The 13,251-nt window shown below is 31.4% G+C and overlaps 1 protein-coding gene across 5 annotated transcripts in view; it reads left to right on the forward strand.

The window, feature by feature from the left end:
- The window catches only part of LOC131850430 (uncharacterized), a 78,917-nt gene that overhangs the window by 12,075 nt on the left and 53,591 nt on the right, over window positions 1-13,251 (forward strand). The window contains exon 1 of one of the 5 annotated variants that reach the window (XM_059200643.1): window positions 11,022-11,487. The exons of the other annotated variants lie outside the window; for them this stretch is intronic. Coding sequence (XP_059056626.1) covers window positions 11,431-11,487 — 57 coding nt within the window. The 5' untranslated portion in view covers window positions 11,022-11,430. Of the gene's footprint in view, window positions 1-11,021; window positions 11,488-13,251 lie in introns of those variants that run through there. 5 annotated transcript variants of the gene reach the window in all.

The following is a 13,251-nucleotide window of genomic DNA, read 5'->3' on the forward strand; positions in this document are numbered from 1 at the left end:
ATATTGCTTAAACATTTTGTATTTAACTCTATACAGCTATTTGATATGAACTTGGATGGATGAATAGGGAAATGATTGAAGAAAGAAGTTGGAGTCCATCCAACCTCTTTCTTCAATCCTGTGAAAGATATATATATATATATATATATATATATATATATATATATATATATATAAAAGGAGAGTAAGCTCAGACACTGATACGGACCAGTAGATGACGACGCACTGCGCTAAAACCATATAATTTTATAAAAGTAAGGCAATGATAATTGATCAGGATAAAACAGATGCTATCAGACTTGAAATACTTTGCAAAGATTATAAAAAAGGAATGCCATATTTCCTAGTGCCACATATCTTTATAAGTCAAATACAAAAATGTGTAAATACTTGTATAGTAAAATGATATCTTGAGATACAGTAGCCGGACTCAAGCTAGATAATCAAGCAATGGACCATAAAGCTCATTGTTAAATAAAGATAACTCATAATAGGTATAACTTATAGAACAATAATAATAGCCTTAAATCTTCTGCACATTTGAAAATTGTGTTTATATTAAAAGAAATAAGTACTGAATAATACAAATGTAATATAGAATGAATCGTTAAAGGGAAAATAAGTAATTAAAACCAAGTTTTGAAAAAATAACATTGCTAGCTTTAGTATACAAATATCTGACAAATTAAATAAATTTATAAACAATGAAATATTTATACATATATTTTTAATTACAGAGCATCATATCATGGAACAGAGAAATCTTTTCTATGTCTTAAACATTCCTACTGTTACACTTACATACATAACAGACAATGTACATTATAGACAGTTTCTTAGTATTTCGTGAAAATTTAAAAAAATACAGTGAAAGTACAAGCGAAATAAAACAATTCCTAGTGCATTGTTCTCGTACAAATTGCATTGCTGGAATGAAGAAGACATGCCTACGTACTATTGCATCGCATCGCAATTTTCCGTCTTCTAGACACAGATTACCGTTGAATGGGATAGAAAATTATTGTCTCGGAGGTCTATACTTGTAAAATTGCTTATCTGTCTTTTATTCCACTGACCGAATGATTTATTTTATTATGATAAATATTTTTTTCTTAAATTCACTATCTAGAATATAAGAAAAACATGTTATACGCGTGTCTATTCTTTAATTGTTAAAAACTAAAACGTTTTGTTCCTATTTCGTGGTATATATATATATATATATAATTCGTAAATTACCACGAAAAGGTAAAATGTGTAATTGCCAGGATAAATAATCCACACAATCCACACTTCATCCGCGTAGAATTAATATAAATAGTTTCTAAGTTACTTCTTACAACATGCTAATGTATCTGCGAGTGAACGTCCCGTCAAAAGCGGTCCAACCGTTTCGGAAATTAGCAAGAACTATCATACAGACAGACAAACATTTTTAAAGTTTTAATAAGTTTGAAAAAGCTTAGGCTTAAGTTATTTTACAATTATGAAATTACACACAGATACTTATTCCATTACATTTATTTGTATAGATAACTAAATTTCTATTATAGACTAGTGTACCCGCGACTTCGTTCGCGTGGAATTTAACTTTATTTTTCTAAAGTAAAAATATCCTAAGTTACTCCTTATAACCTATATCAGCTGCCTGCCAAAAAAAGTCCCGTCAAAATCGGTCCAGCCATTTCAGTCAGAGATTAGCCGGAACAAACAGACGGACAGACAAAAATTGTAAAAAATGTTATTTTGGTGTATATACCGTATTTATATTCATATGCATGTAGTAAAAAATATTCTTTACGTTAAGGTTATTTCAAAATTACAAACAGACACTTCAATTTTATTTATATGTATAGATATAGAGGTATTCTATTTAGAAAATTAAAGTTTGTACAAGTAAGATCTCGAGCGATGTAAGTGTGCAATAAAATTGTGGAAATTATGCGTTCATGTTAGATGTCGCAAGAGTGAGAGAGATATATAATACATAAACAAAATTATTTATATTTTGGTTTATATTGTAAAAAACATTACGTATATAGTATAGTATTTATTTAATTTAAAGTTAAACATAATTAAAACAAAATTAAATAGGTTTGCATAGAAATTGAATTTTCATACTAGGTCAGGACTTTCAGGGCTCTTTCAAGCTAAGTATAAATTTGTGTTATTGCAAGCGTTTATAATTTTATTCTATCTGAAGCATTGAAATAACTTTCTAGTTTTTATGATACAATACTGACATCATTCACAAATTAAATTGTGAAGGATATTGCAAAATATACGTGCCCAAGAAGATTCACATCTAGATGATATTCCACAAGAGAAAGCTCAGTGAAATTGCGGACGAATATTATGATGCTGATGTGCGCTTTATGGGGTTTATTTGCTGTGATAAAGTTTTTGATATATATCGTTGAAATTTACTACAAAATTAATCCATAAATATACTATATTATAGTTAGTACACAAAAACAAGTCTTCGATCACTTAATAAGAGAATAAACATTAGTGCAATTGTATTAGAATTGGCATATTATATTTAAAATAAAAGTATAGCTATTTTTCATATTTTAACATGAATTAGATATATATAAAATGCCATATAATTTATTTATGTATAACATTTTAAAAACGTCCAACATGAAATAAATTAAATTTCTATTGCTCGAAAAAGATTACGCATTTTGTTTTAAAATATATGTAACAATTACGGTTATTAAAAATATGATAACGTGATATCCTTAGTGGTGTACATGTATCAACGGTTAACACTTATTATCAGATGCGCCTTCAGTTTCTTTTAATTTTTCAATTAGGTACTTAAAATATATATGTGTGTGATATTTATATTTAAATGTTAAGTTTGATATAAACATCTACGACCTATAAATTCAGGATATTACCTAGTATGCGAATTCAATGCTATCATATAAATTTACATTTTAAGCAGGTATAATATACGCGAGATGACTTTCTCTATAATTTTACATTCTGGAATGTGTAGATATGTATTTAAATATTTGCCTACGTGTGAGATGATATATTTATATATATATTACTAGTATGTAACAATATATGGCAATAATGTATAAACATTATTGCCATATATAAACAGACGTAGAAAAAACTGTGATTCTCAGCTACAATATTTAGCAAGGAAATATATATTTTTTACCATTAATATAGTGCAATAAAAGTAATTTAAAAAAAGTTATAACTATCAAATGTGCGATCAAGGATTATATCTTTTTTGTATCAAATTTTTTTATACAGAGTTTTACTAGTTTTTACTGAGTTGTACTAGTTGTATTGTTCGACGTGATGATTCATTTTTACTTTATCAATAGGGTTTATTTATTCCCATGTCGGTCCCATGCTGATTTCGTCACGATTAGTATCGATTCTATATAGAATGAAGAATGAATATATGAAATAGATTATATCTAAAGACAGAGTTATTAATTAAAACATGCTATTTTCTAGATATCTAAATCTCCAAATATTTATGCTTTTGAACTGGTACCTATTTAAATATCTCTGTCGTGTGCTATAATTTTTTTGCTTATCAATTTCAAATAATTTTGAGTTGGTAGGTTAATAATAAATTAAATTGGAGCATATCAATCTTCTATACATAGTACAAAATGTAGTCAGTTCCGCTGTCTGTTCGCTTAGATCTTTTAAACTACGCAACGGTTTTTAATGCAGTTTTTAGCAATAGATAGGGTGAATCTAGTGGAAGTTTTAAATATATAATACTTGTACACCCGTTCGAAGCCGGAGGGGGTAACTAGTGTGATATAAAAATAAGTATTCGTACATACATTAATTTAATTATTAACTGCTGAGTTATAAAAAAGCTATAATTAATGTATATATGATACATTAATTATAGCTATTACATAACTCAGCAGTTCAAAAATGTTGTTTCTTCAATATTTTGTCTGTCCTAATCTCTGTTTACACTTACATCAAAATACTTGAAGTCGTCGAATTATTTTTTATGATAAAAAATTGATTAAGGACTAAAGTTATTTCGGATACACATAGTTGATGTGCATGTTCGCCAAACACTTATGTTACTGTGAAATAATAAGTGTATAGTAAACAAGCTTGTTATCAATTTATACAAGTATAAACTTCTTTTCTTTACTGAATGGATGATAATGGTATTGAGGTAAACGCCGGCAGGACGCCAGTGGAGGATGATAGAGGAGCTTGAAGTTAGGTCAGTTAGTCCATCGTGTCTAATTCACCAGGCATTTAGAACAATGGTTTTTAGGTAGACCGCGTGGAGGTCGACCTTATATGGTACATTATTATCAATGGGATCGCTAGTCCCCATTATTTACAATTCCCTCCTCTAGACAAATATGAAGTGCAAAGTCAATATATTATATAGTCATGATTCATACCTACCGGTGCAAGGTGCGCTCTCAATACATTGTAGGTAAGTATTTACTACTTAGGTACTATGAGAACTTTCAAGTTCCCTTTCACCGTTACTATCCCTGAGCGACAGGAATAGAATTTATGTTTGCTGGTCGAACTACATTAATGACGGCGATCTCACGATTTGCTATGTATTGTTCAGTTGCAAATTAATAACTGTAATCACAATCTTAACTTTAAATTTATTTGTTTATATTTTATTATTGTATAGCTTACATTGATGTACTTACACAGAAGATTGTGCTCTTTATCTTTATGGACTAATCAAACATTATTATATATTATAACTAGCTACCTACTCCGGCTTCGCACTGGTGTACATATGTATTATACATATAAACCTTCTTGAATCACTATATCTATTAAAAAACCCGCTTCTAAATCCATTGCGTAGTTTTAAAGATTTAAGCATACGTAGGGACAGACAGCGACAGCGACTTTGTTTTATACTCTGTAATAATGATACCTACTTAAAGATAGTCACGTATTGTGAATCGTGACTGAGCCATTTCAATGAAAGATTAATAAAATACTTGTCAATCTTTGGTTACGTCCTGTAATGTGAAAATAAACATATACATATTTATATTTTATAATAAGTATCTATAATATTTATATTTGTATATATCATATATAAGTAGGTAAGAACATAAAGCATAGAGTTTAGCACCACCAAAATATCATATTGTACCTACCTAACAAAAAAGTAAAAATTAATAAGTGTTAGCGTGAAATCCAATTAAAAAATGTACGACTCCTGAAATTAATAATTTATACCGTATATTCACAATTCACATTTAGAGTTTGAACTCATCTCATTAGCGAGAGAACATTAGAACTCATATTATTATATTATTATTATTATTTGGTCATTATCAGTAACACTACCATAGTCATATGCAGTACCTACCATTGCGATATGAAACGGTCATTTGAGTATGGTATCGCTCACTTTTTGCTATGGTAAAGGCACTATGCCTCCGTATCTACTCAGTATTTTCCTTTCTTATTGGTTTGTTCGTTCAAACAAAAACGTGCTATATACCGTTAGGCGACAGACGGGATCATCATAACACCATCAACCGTTCAAACTAATATTATGGCAATAAGATTTCATGGCCTGCCTTCTGATAAACCTAAGTACTGTAATATATTGAGCATATAAAACTGATCGCTAGGGGACTTAAAAAGAAAGTATCTCGTTTTAGCGTGACTAATAATAAGTTACTCCTTCTATAGATTCTCATTGATAGGCTGGCAAACTCTAATAAGGATTTTTTCGTGATTTTATAGATAACAAGAAAAAAAAAATGACTTCTTAAAATATTGTTTTTAATATTTTTTAAGCTATTAATATTGTATTTCTATTTTTAAGATTCTCGTGATATGCTCTAACTGCTCGGTATTAACATAAGACCAACCATTTCTGCATCTATGAGCGTAGTCTGGTGAAAAATTTATGGTAAAAATACAAAATGAAATAAATATAATAATTAACAAAATCAAAATCATTGGCATCCAACCAGTCCCTTCGTTTTCGGGACACAGAAATCAGGATATTTTTTTTATAATATCGACTGGAATCAGAAACAATCTGACAGCCCTAATGGTTTGTTGTAAAAGTCACTTACATATATGAACACCACCACAATTATCAATTATCATGTGACACCAGTAATACCACTCATCGTTGTTATTTCTGAGGATTAAGATGTCACACTTCCATATCCTATAATTCTGACCCTTCATCCGAAACAGATCTTCCATAGCATGTTGCTTGGCTGTTAAAATATTTAAACCAAAGGCACAAACAGACGTTTTTATAAAAATCCTGATTAAATCAGAACAGTGAACAGGCAACCCTATCCATCGGTGAAATAATGAGTGAAGCACAACCAGCAACTTATTCGTTGCCTCTACATAGTTGTGTAACACGTTTACGGGTCTCACTCAAGTCACAACTTAACCGATGCATGACTTTACCTTGCCGACGAAACAGAATGTTATTCTAATTAATTATACGTAGTGGGAACACGCCATCTTTAAGTAAAAGCTTACGCAAGCGGTCCTCGCGTAATTTACTTACAAATTGGATACAAACATTTCATAGTTGCAATCCCATTAATTAAGGTTTTATTATTATTTATAATTTCTGTTTAATGAGTTCATCGTTCACGAAAAATGGCTAGTACCTTGATATAGTTACAAAACTTTGCCACGCACACGTTCACACGTAAAAGATTGGGCTTCTCGATAAACTATTAAGTAAATAACGATTCTGGGAGTTAGCTAACGTTACGACTATCAAAACTGACACAGATGTAATTGTTATGCTACGCTTCGATAAGTATTACAGTTTGTATTTAGATTCGTAATTTGACATAATTCGCGAAATTAAATTAAATGTAATAAGAGCATTACACCATAACTCATAACCATGGTATTAACCATAGCAGCCTACTGTTGTGCTACTATAATACACGAGTTTCTCCTCATAAGGGGAGAATATTATTAACATACTAATTACATGATGGCGATTGGCGAATTTATAGGGTCTTATTTCGTTATTCTTAGACGGGTGAGAAATCTTATGAATTTTTCTGAAAAAAATTAAGGGTTTAGCATACCACGTAACATCTGATGGCTCCAGTTTCCATTCATTGCACACAGATATTTGCATACATGTGTATTATTTTTTTGCACTCCTTCTCTTTACATGAACTAGAAGTGTGTAAAATTTTCTTAATAAAGAGTACAAAGTTTTTGCTTCACATCATATCTAATGATGAAGAATATTGAAAGCGTAACACTTTATTGATACTGAAAGTGCAGTAATATATCTATTAGTACTTACCCCTGTTAAATACCAATTTTCGAAGTTGGTATGTCAATGTATTGTTAGTGATGGTTGCCCAATACAACCCACCTCAAGACATTTCAAGAACTCCCGTGGGAGCTTTGTAGCACGTTATACGCAGATCCCTGAGGAATGTGGTCATACAGGAAGCGGTGAACGACCTCCAAGTTACCTGCTCATTTCAATAAAGGACGCATGTGTGTAGGCAACTACAGCAAGTTCATATCGATAAGTGTTTAAAACGATATTTGCATTTTAAGTATGACAACATTTACAAAAATAAAACGGAACAGAACGTTATTGACTCACAAATTAATAGAAATTTAATTTGTATGCAAATTTTATTATTTTGTAAATGTGAATGTTACACAAATTGATTAAATGTATATTGTATTTACAAAAAAAAATAACTTCATGACTATAATAAACGATTAGGTATATACTTCTATGATTGTAATCCCAAATGAGAATGATTATCAAATGTTAACGTACTTAAAGTTTGACTCGCCCACATTTCGCTCAGTATACCTATTCGAAGCCAAAAACTTCTTATACTGACACTCCAACCTCATTCGAAGTCATATCATTGCCACGAACTTTTATAATAAAATAAGTAAGTAGTCGGGTAGTGTCGAAAATAGACTATTCAATGAATTCACAATTTACTTTCTCGAAACAAGAAAACAACTGAATTTTGTGTCAAGAAATTACTTACGCAATTTTGATCTATAGGAATAAACAAAACACTGGTGAAAAAAAAGCATGATCTTTTCATTTATTGCACGTTCAGTTCTGTACCTACCTATATAAAGTGATTTGCTGTTGTAACATGGCATAATTTCCTTGACATTTCCCCGCCTATGTCACGACTACAGTCTATTATCCCGTCGATTTTCATAACTGCTATAAGAATATAAATTTTATTCTCCTAATAGTTGTACCCGCAGTTTCAACTGCAAATTTTTAGCCTACATGTTATTCTGATGTATTTTTATAATAATAATAATATCTCAGGACAATTCACACCGCGCCATCTAGTCCCCAGCTAAGCAGAGCTTGTGTTATGGGTACTAGATAACTGATATAAATGCATGGATACATTTTTTTGTAAATAAATACTTATTATATAATACATTGAAAACACCCAGACCGATATAAACAGTCATACTCATGAATACAAATCCTTGTACCTTGCGAAGAATCGAACCCACGACCATCGGATAGTAAAGCGGTGTGCTAGACCACTAGACCACCGAGGCTGTCAATTATTATTTATAAGCTATATTGCTGTAAAGTTTCATCAAAATCCGTTTAGTAGTTTTTGTGTGAAAGAGTAGCTAACATCTATTCATACTCAGAAACTTTCGTGTTTATAATATTAGTAAGATTTAGAACGCGCTCTTTCCCATAGCTTTACAAGTACGAATCCATTTAGTTGCATTAGCTTAGACACTTTTGGTGCTTATTACGTGGCTTACTTTTTTATACAATTTGTCCAGTTAACGATAATAATCCTTTATGGATATATATAAGGATACCACATCCAAAAAGGGCACTAGAATACCCGTGGTTTCCCTTATGTTATTCAAGATTAAACACATGTTACGCCTTGATATCCGGTAAATTAATTCCCATATTGCACTCTTCGGATTGGAATACAGCATACTGTATTAATTAAAGCATGTTTTCATGTATGTACTCACATTATTAATGTGTGCTTAAAACTTGCTCCACGAAATGTCATTCTTGTTACAGTTTTTATTAACTGTTATTCCCAATTTCAGTTCAGTGTCTGTAATCTAACAGATGTAGGTAAAATAAATTTCATTGCAGTTCTGTGCCAGCTAAGTGTTCTTTAAACAGTGTAAAAAAATATTATCAACATGTAACAGGTAAACCAAATAACCTATGTATGAGATTAGATTTCTCACGCACTGTAAAGCGGTCATAGATAAAAAAATAAAAGTAAATAAACAGTTGGATTGTAATTCTAAGAAGTAGGTATAAATAAATTTCGTGAAAAATATTTATTTGACAAGACTCACAAGTTCAATTTCGCGTTTTTTTTTTAAATAATAATAATTTAAATTAATTTTCAACCCTCTTATACAACGTTATCTGTACGAAACTTACATAGTAATAATATGCGTATATAGTGAAAAATAATGATTTAACAATAAACGAGATTAACTCAAAATTACTATTATTAATTAATTTTGGATATTCGATCTTAAACCAAACTAATGGTCGATTTTCCGGACCTGAAGTCATCATTAACAAAACATTGATGACGATTTTGTACGTATCGAGTACGTTAAAATCAAATGAGAAACTTATCCTACACCGTAAATACATAAATCTTTTTAGATAATCAGGCATGGTAGAGTAGGTCATTAGGCACTAAGTTGCCATATGTATAGGCACATATAATTTTGTGTGCAAAAGAATAAATAATATCGTTATCAGTCTACATTTCCGTCAATTATACGTTAGATGCATGTGCAAGCGGCTGTGAAGGCACAATTCCGACGGGGTGCACTGTACGCTTGTCCTGAATGCCTTGACATAGTTCAAGTGTAGTTTATCTCTATGTCCGCTACACCTGCCGTCATATTCTATCTTTTGACTACTTGTCTAAACTAGAGTTGCTAACCGTTTGTATGTTATATTGTCCTGGTGCATCTATATGTCATATCATGTCTATAGCAGCCTGGGTTTTTAAATTTTAATATCGTGAGCCACTTTTATTCACTAGTTTTCACCACATTTATTACAAAATATAAGTAGTACAACAATTTAATTCATTACAAATATTTTTATTACATAATATAATTTATAAGATACTTGCCTAAATTTTGTCTTACATAATTATCAGATTATAGGTATGTATACAGATTCAAAATCGGTGTCTATATACTGATCTGTAACATTATTAATATTGACTTATGAATTATATTTTAAAATTATTGATATACATGGAAAATAATTGCTTGTTACTAGTAAGGCCTGGCTTACCAACTAACAATTAGTAAGCCAGGACAGTCGGTTTAAATGTTAGCTATCGTAATATTAAGAAGTCCTGGTTACAATTTTGAATATCTGAAATTAAATCTATGAGAAATGGAACTTTTTAACAATAGAGATATACGATTTTAGACCTATATCGTAATAGTCGTCTTGTTGTAAGTATTATAGGTATTATAGTAATAAACAAGATTTTATCTTATACTAGACAATAAAAACTTTCCTTTTGAGTCCGTCATGATTCCCATGGTCTTTGAATTAAAGACTGCGTAAACAAATAAGAGAAAAACATGATAATGAAGGTGGATATAAAATATTCGCTCTTCATTATGCTGTTTTAGTAAAAAGCGTGTGATTTAACATTACAACTAAGAATATTCCCATCATAAAAGACTTCCATTGTAAATTACGTAATAGACACAATGGTTTTTTAAATTACTTAATGAAAGCTATTTAAAAACAAAGCAAAGTACCTATATGAGATATAGGTATTACATTATACTATACTATCATTATGTCTGCTATGAAAGCACTTCAAGCATTCTGCAGCAGACGCATGTTTTACAAATGTCAAAATTGTCGAGAAGAAGAAAGGACATGCGCACTGGAGACCCGATCAATGCACCCCGGGAATGCGCGCGCCATTCACCCCGGCCTCGCCGTCTATCTACGCAGTTTGCAACGAAAAACATAGCATCTGAAAAAACCTCGGTTGCTCTTCGAATTGCCCTTGAGTGGCAAAAAATGTATCAATTGTAATCTTCGGCCGTTAAAATACAGACTCAAATTGCGAGTACCGTGTGCTTCGAAGGCGAGGCTCGTCATTATTCACCTTGTTAAGAACACCCACGTCGCAAAGTCTGCATCTCTGTAGCAGTGTCAATAGTTCGCTTGCTGTCGCGTGACTCATCGGATTATCCAGAAAATTTGAATCGAGTAATTGTTTACGGTGGTGTTGTTAACAAATTTGGCGGTATTGTGCGGTGTTACGGTACTTGTGGATGTTCGAATGCCGGTTGTCCGGTCGTCGGTGTCAATTGATGAGTGGGCCCAAGAGCCTCGCTGAGGAGTGAGGGTGCACCAGCTGCAGCAGCATGGACGACTGCACAAGTGTCTTCTATGACGACGACACTGAACCTCAGTGCGATATGGTATGTCTGTTTCACCAATTAACCTTGACCAAGACACTAATATATAATTTGCATATGCATGTTTATTTGATTGAAAAATGAAAACCATCGCCACTGTAATCTATTTTGTATATTATGTAACTATCAAATATGATTGTGGTTGAACAAAATGGAGGTTCTATATCAGTTACGTCAAACTCAATCTAGATTAAATTGCATTTAATTACTTAGTAATTTCTTAGGCGGTGATTGAAATTCCTTTATTGGTCGGGATTATGCAGTTAGTATAGTAAAGATAAATATTACTTAACAAAGCATTAAATCTCTCATGAATATTGATTGTCTTTGTGTATCACGATTAACCTTTCTTTGATACGATGTATATATATTTAATCATTAGTGGCATTCATGATCTCATATTATTTATGTAATTATTGTGTAACAAATTAATAAAGAATAATGACTTTTCTATACGAATACAATTTTGGTTTTTGTTGTTTGTTATACATGTTATTATATATATAAAGTAAATGGTGCGTCTTGTTATTCCTATCTAATCGTATTTTAATTAGACGTTTTTACAATACGGGGTCAGTAGGACTGATAGGATGAGCATGAAATCCCAACCATTAGACCATCATGATCATCCATATGATGGTCATGATGGTCTAATGATATAGTATATTGATAGGAAATAGATCACTAGTCTTCTTTACTAACAATCCCCTTCCCAAATGACAAGCATTTTTTTTATGAACTACACTGGTATGGTGGCACCCTCTTGTGCTAACGGTTTATGCTGCCGGGCCACCTGGGATGGATGATAAGATGAGTATGTGGTCAGGGTAGTTAGCCCATCGTGAGAAAAACACTCGGATTTTATCATGATGGTTTCCAGGGGGAACCGCGTGTAGGTTTACGAACTACTAACAATCACCTCCCTCAAATGCAAGTTTTCAAACATACCAGTGGTAAACAATGTTTCATCACCTATCACTGTCGCTTTCCAACATGCTAATAAATCACCAGTTCAACAGTTTAGTGTATACTATTCAAATTGATCCCATTTGTATGATCTAGTGAAAGTACAATTTGTAACAAGTTGAAGTATTAATCTTCATCATGTCAGGTTGCTTACGACCGCACCTACGGCTCCACATTGTGAAGTCAGAACAATACTACTTTTGTTCACTTAATCTCAGGGTTACACGCTAACGTTCCATTGATATGAAACTGCTGAAGCTATTTGATTGGCCCATAATTATTTTTGAAGACTACAATCCGCAGTTATTCAATTACTTAGCGTTTATTTCTAAAGGTTAATTTCATGCTATTATTGTCTACCAAATTAATTATCTTGCACTGAAGTTGAATAATAATATACATTAGTAACAATTATGGGTACAAGGCTATCTTGCGGTTTTTATTAGATTGGGATTGGGTCTTATGCTACATGAGAGGCACACAAAAATTGTAATTAATGCGTCATTATTATTACACTTCATATGAACTGTAATAATAATGACGAATGGCTTAAATATATATTACACTTATCCTGTGTTATTATTATATACCAACTAAATATACGGTGCTTTAAAATTGTATTATTTTGTCACAATTTAATACTTCTTATTATATTGGGTAAGAACTTAAACGAAATTCTTAAATTGTCTATAAAATAATGCAACAGAGATATTTAAACTCAGAGAGGTCTCTTTACAATATTAAATTCAAATTTCAGAAATAGATAACATAATAATTGCAGTATCATTATTAATTCAAAAA

This window comes from Achroia grisella, unplaced genomic scaffold (assembly GCF_030625045.1).
Source record: "Achroia grisella isolate CSIRO2021 unplaced genomic scaffold, CSIRO_AGI_Agris_v1 utg770, whole genome shotgun sequence".
Taxonomy (NCBI): domain Eukaryota; kingdom Metazoa; phylum Arthropoda; class Insecta; order Lepidoptera; family Pyralidae; genus Achroia; species Achroia grisella.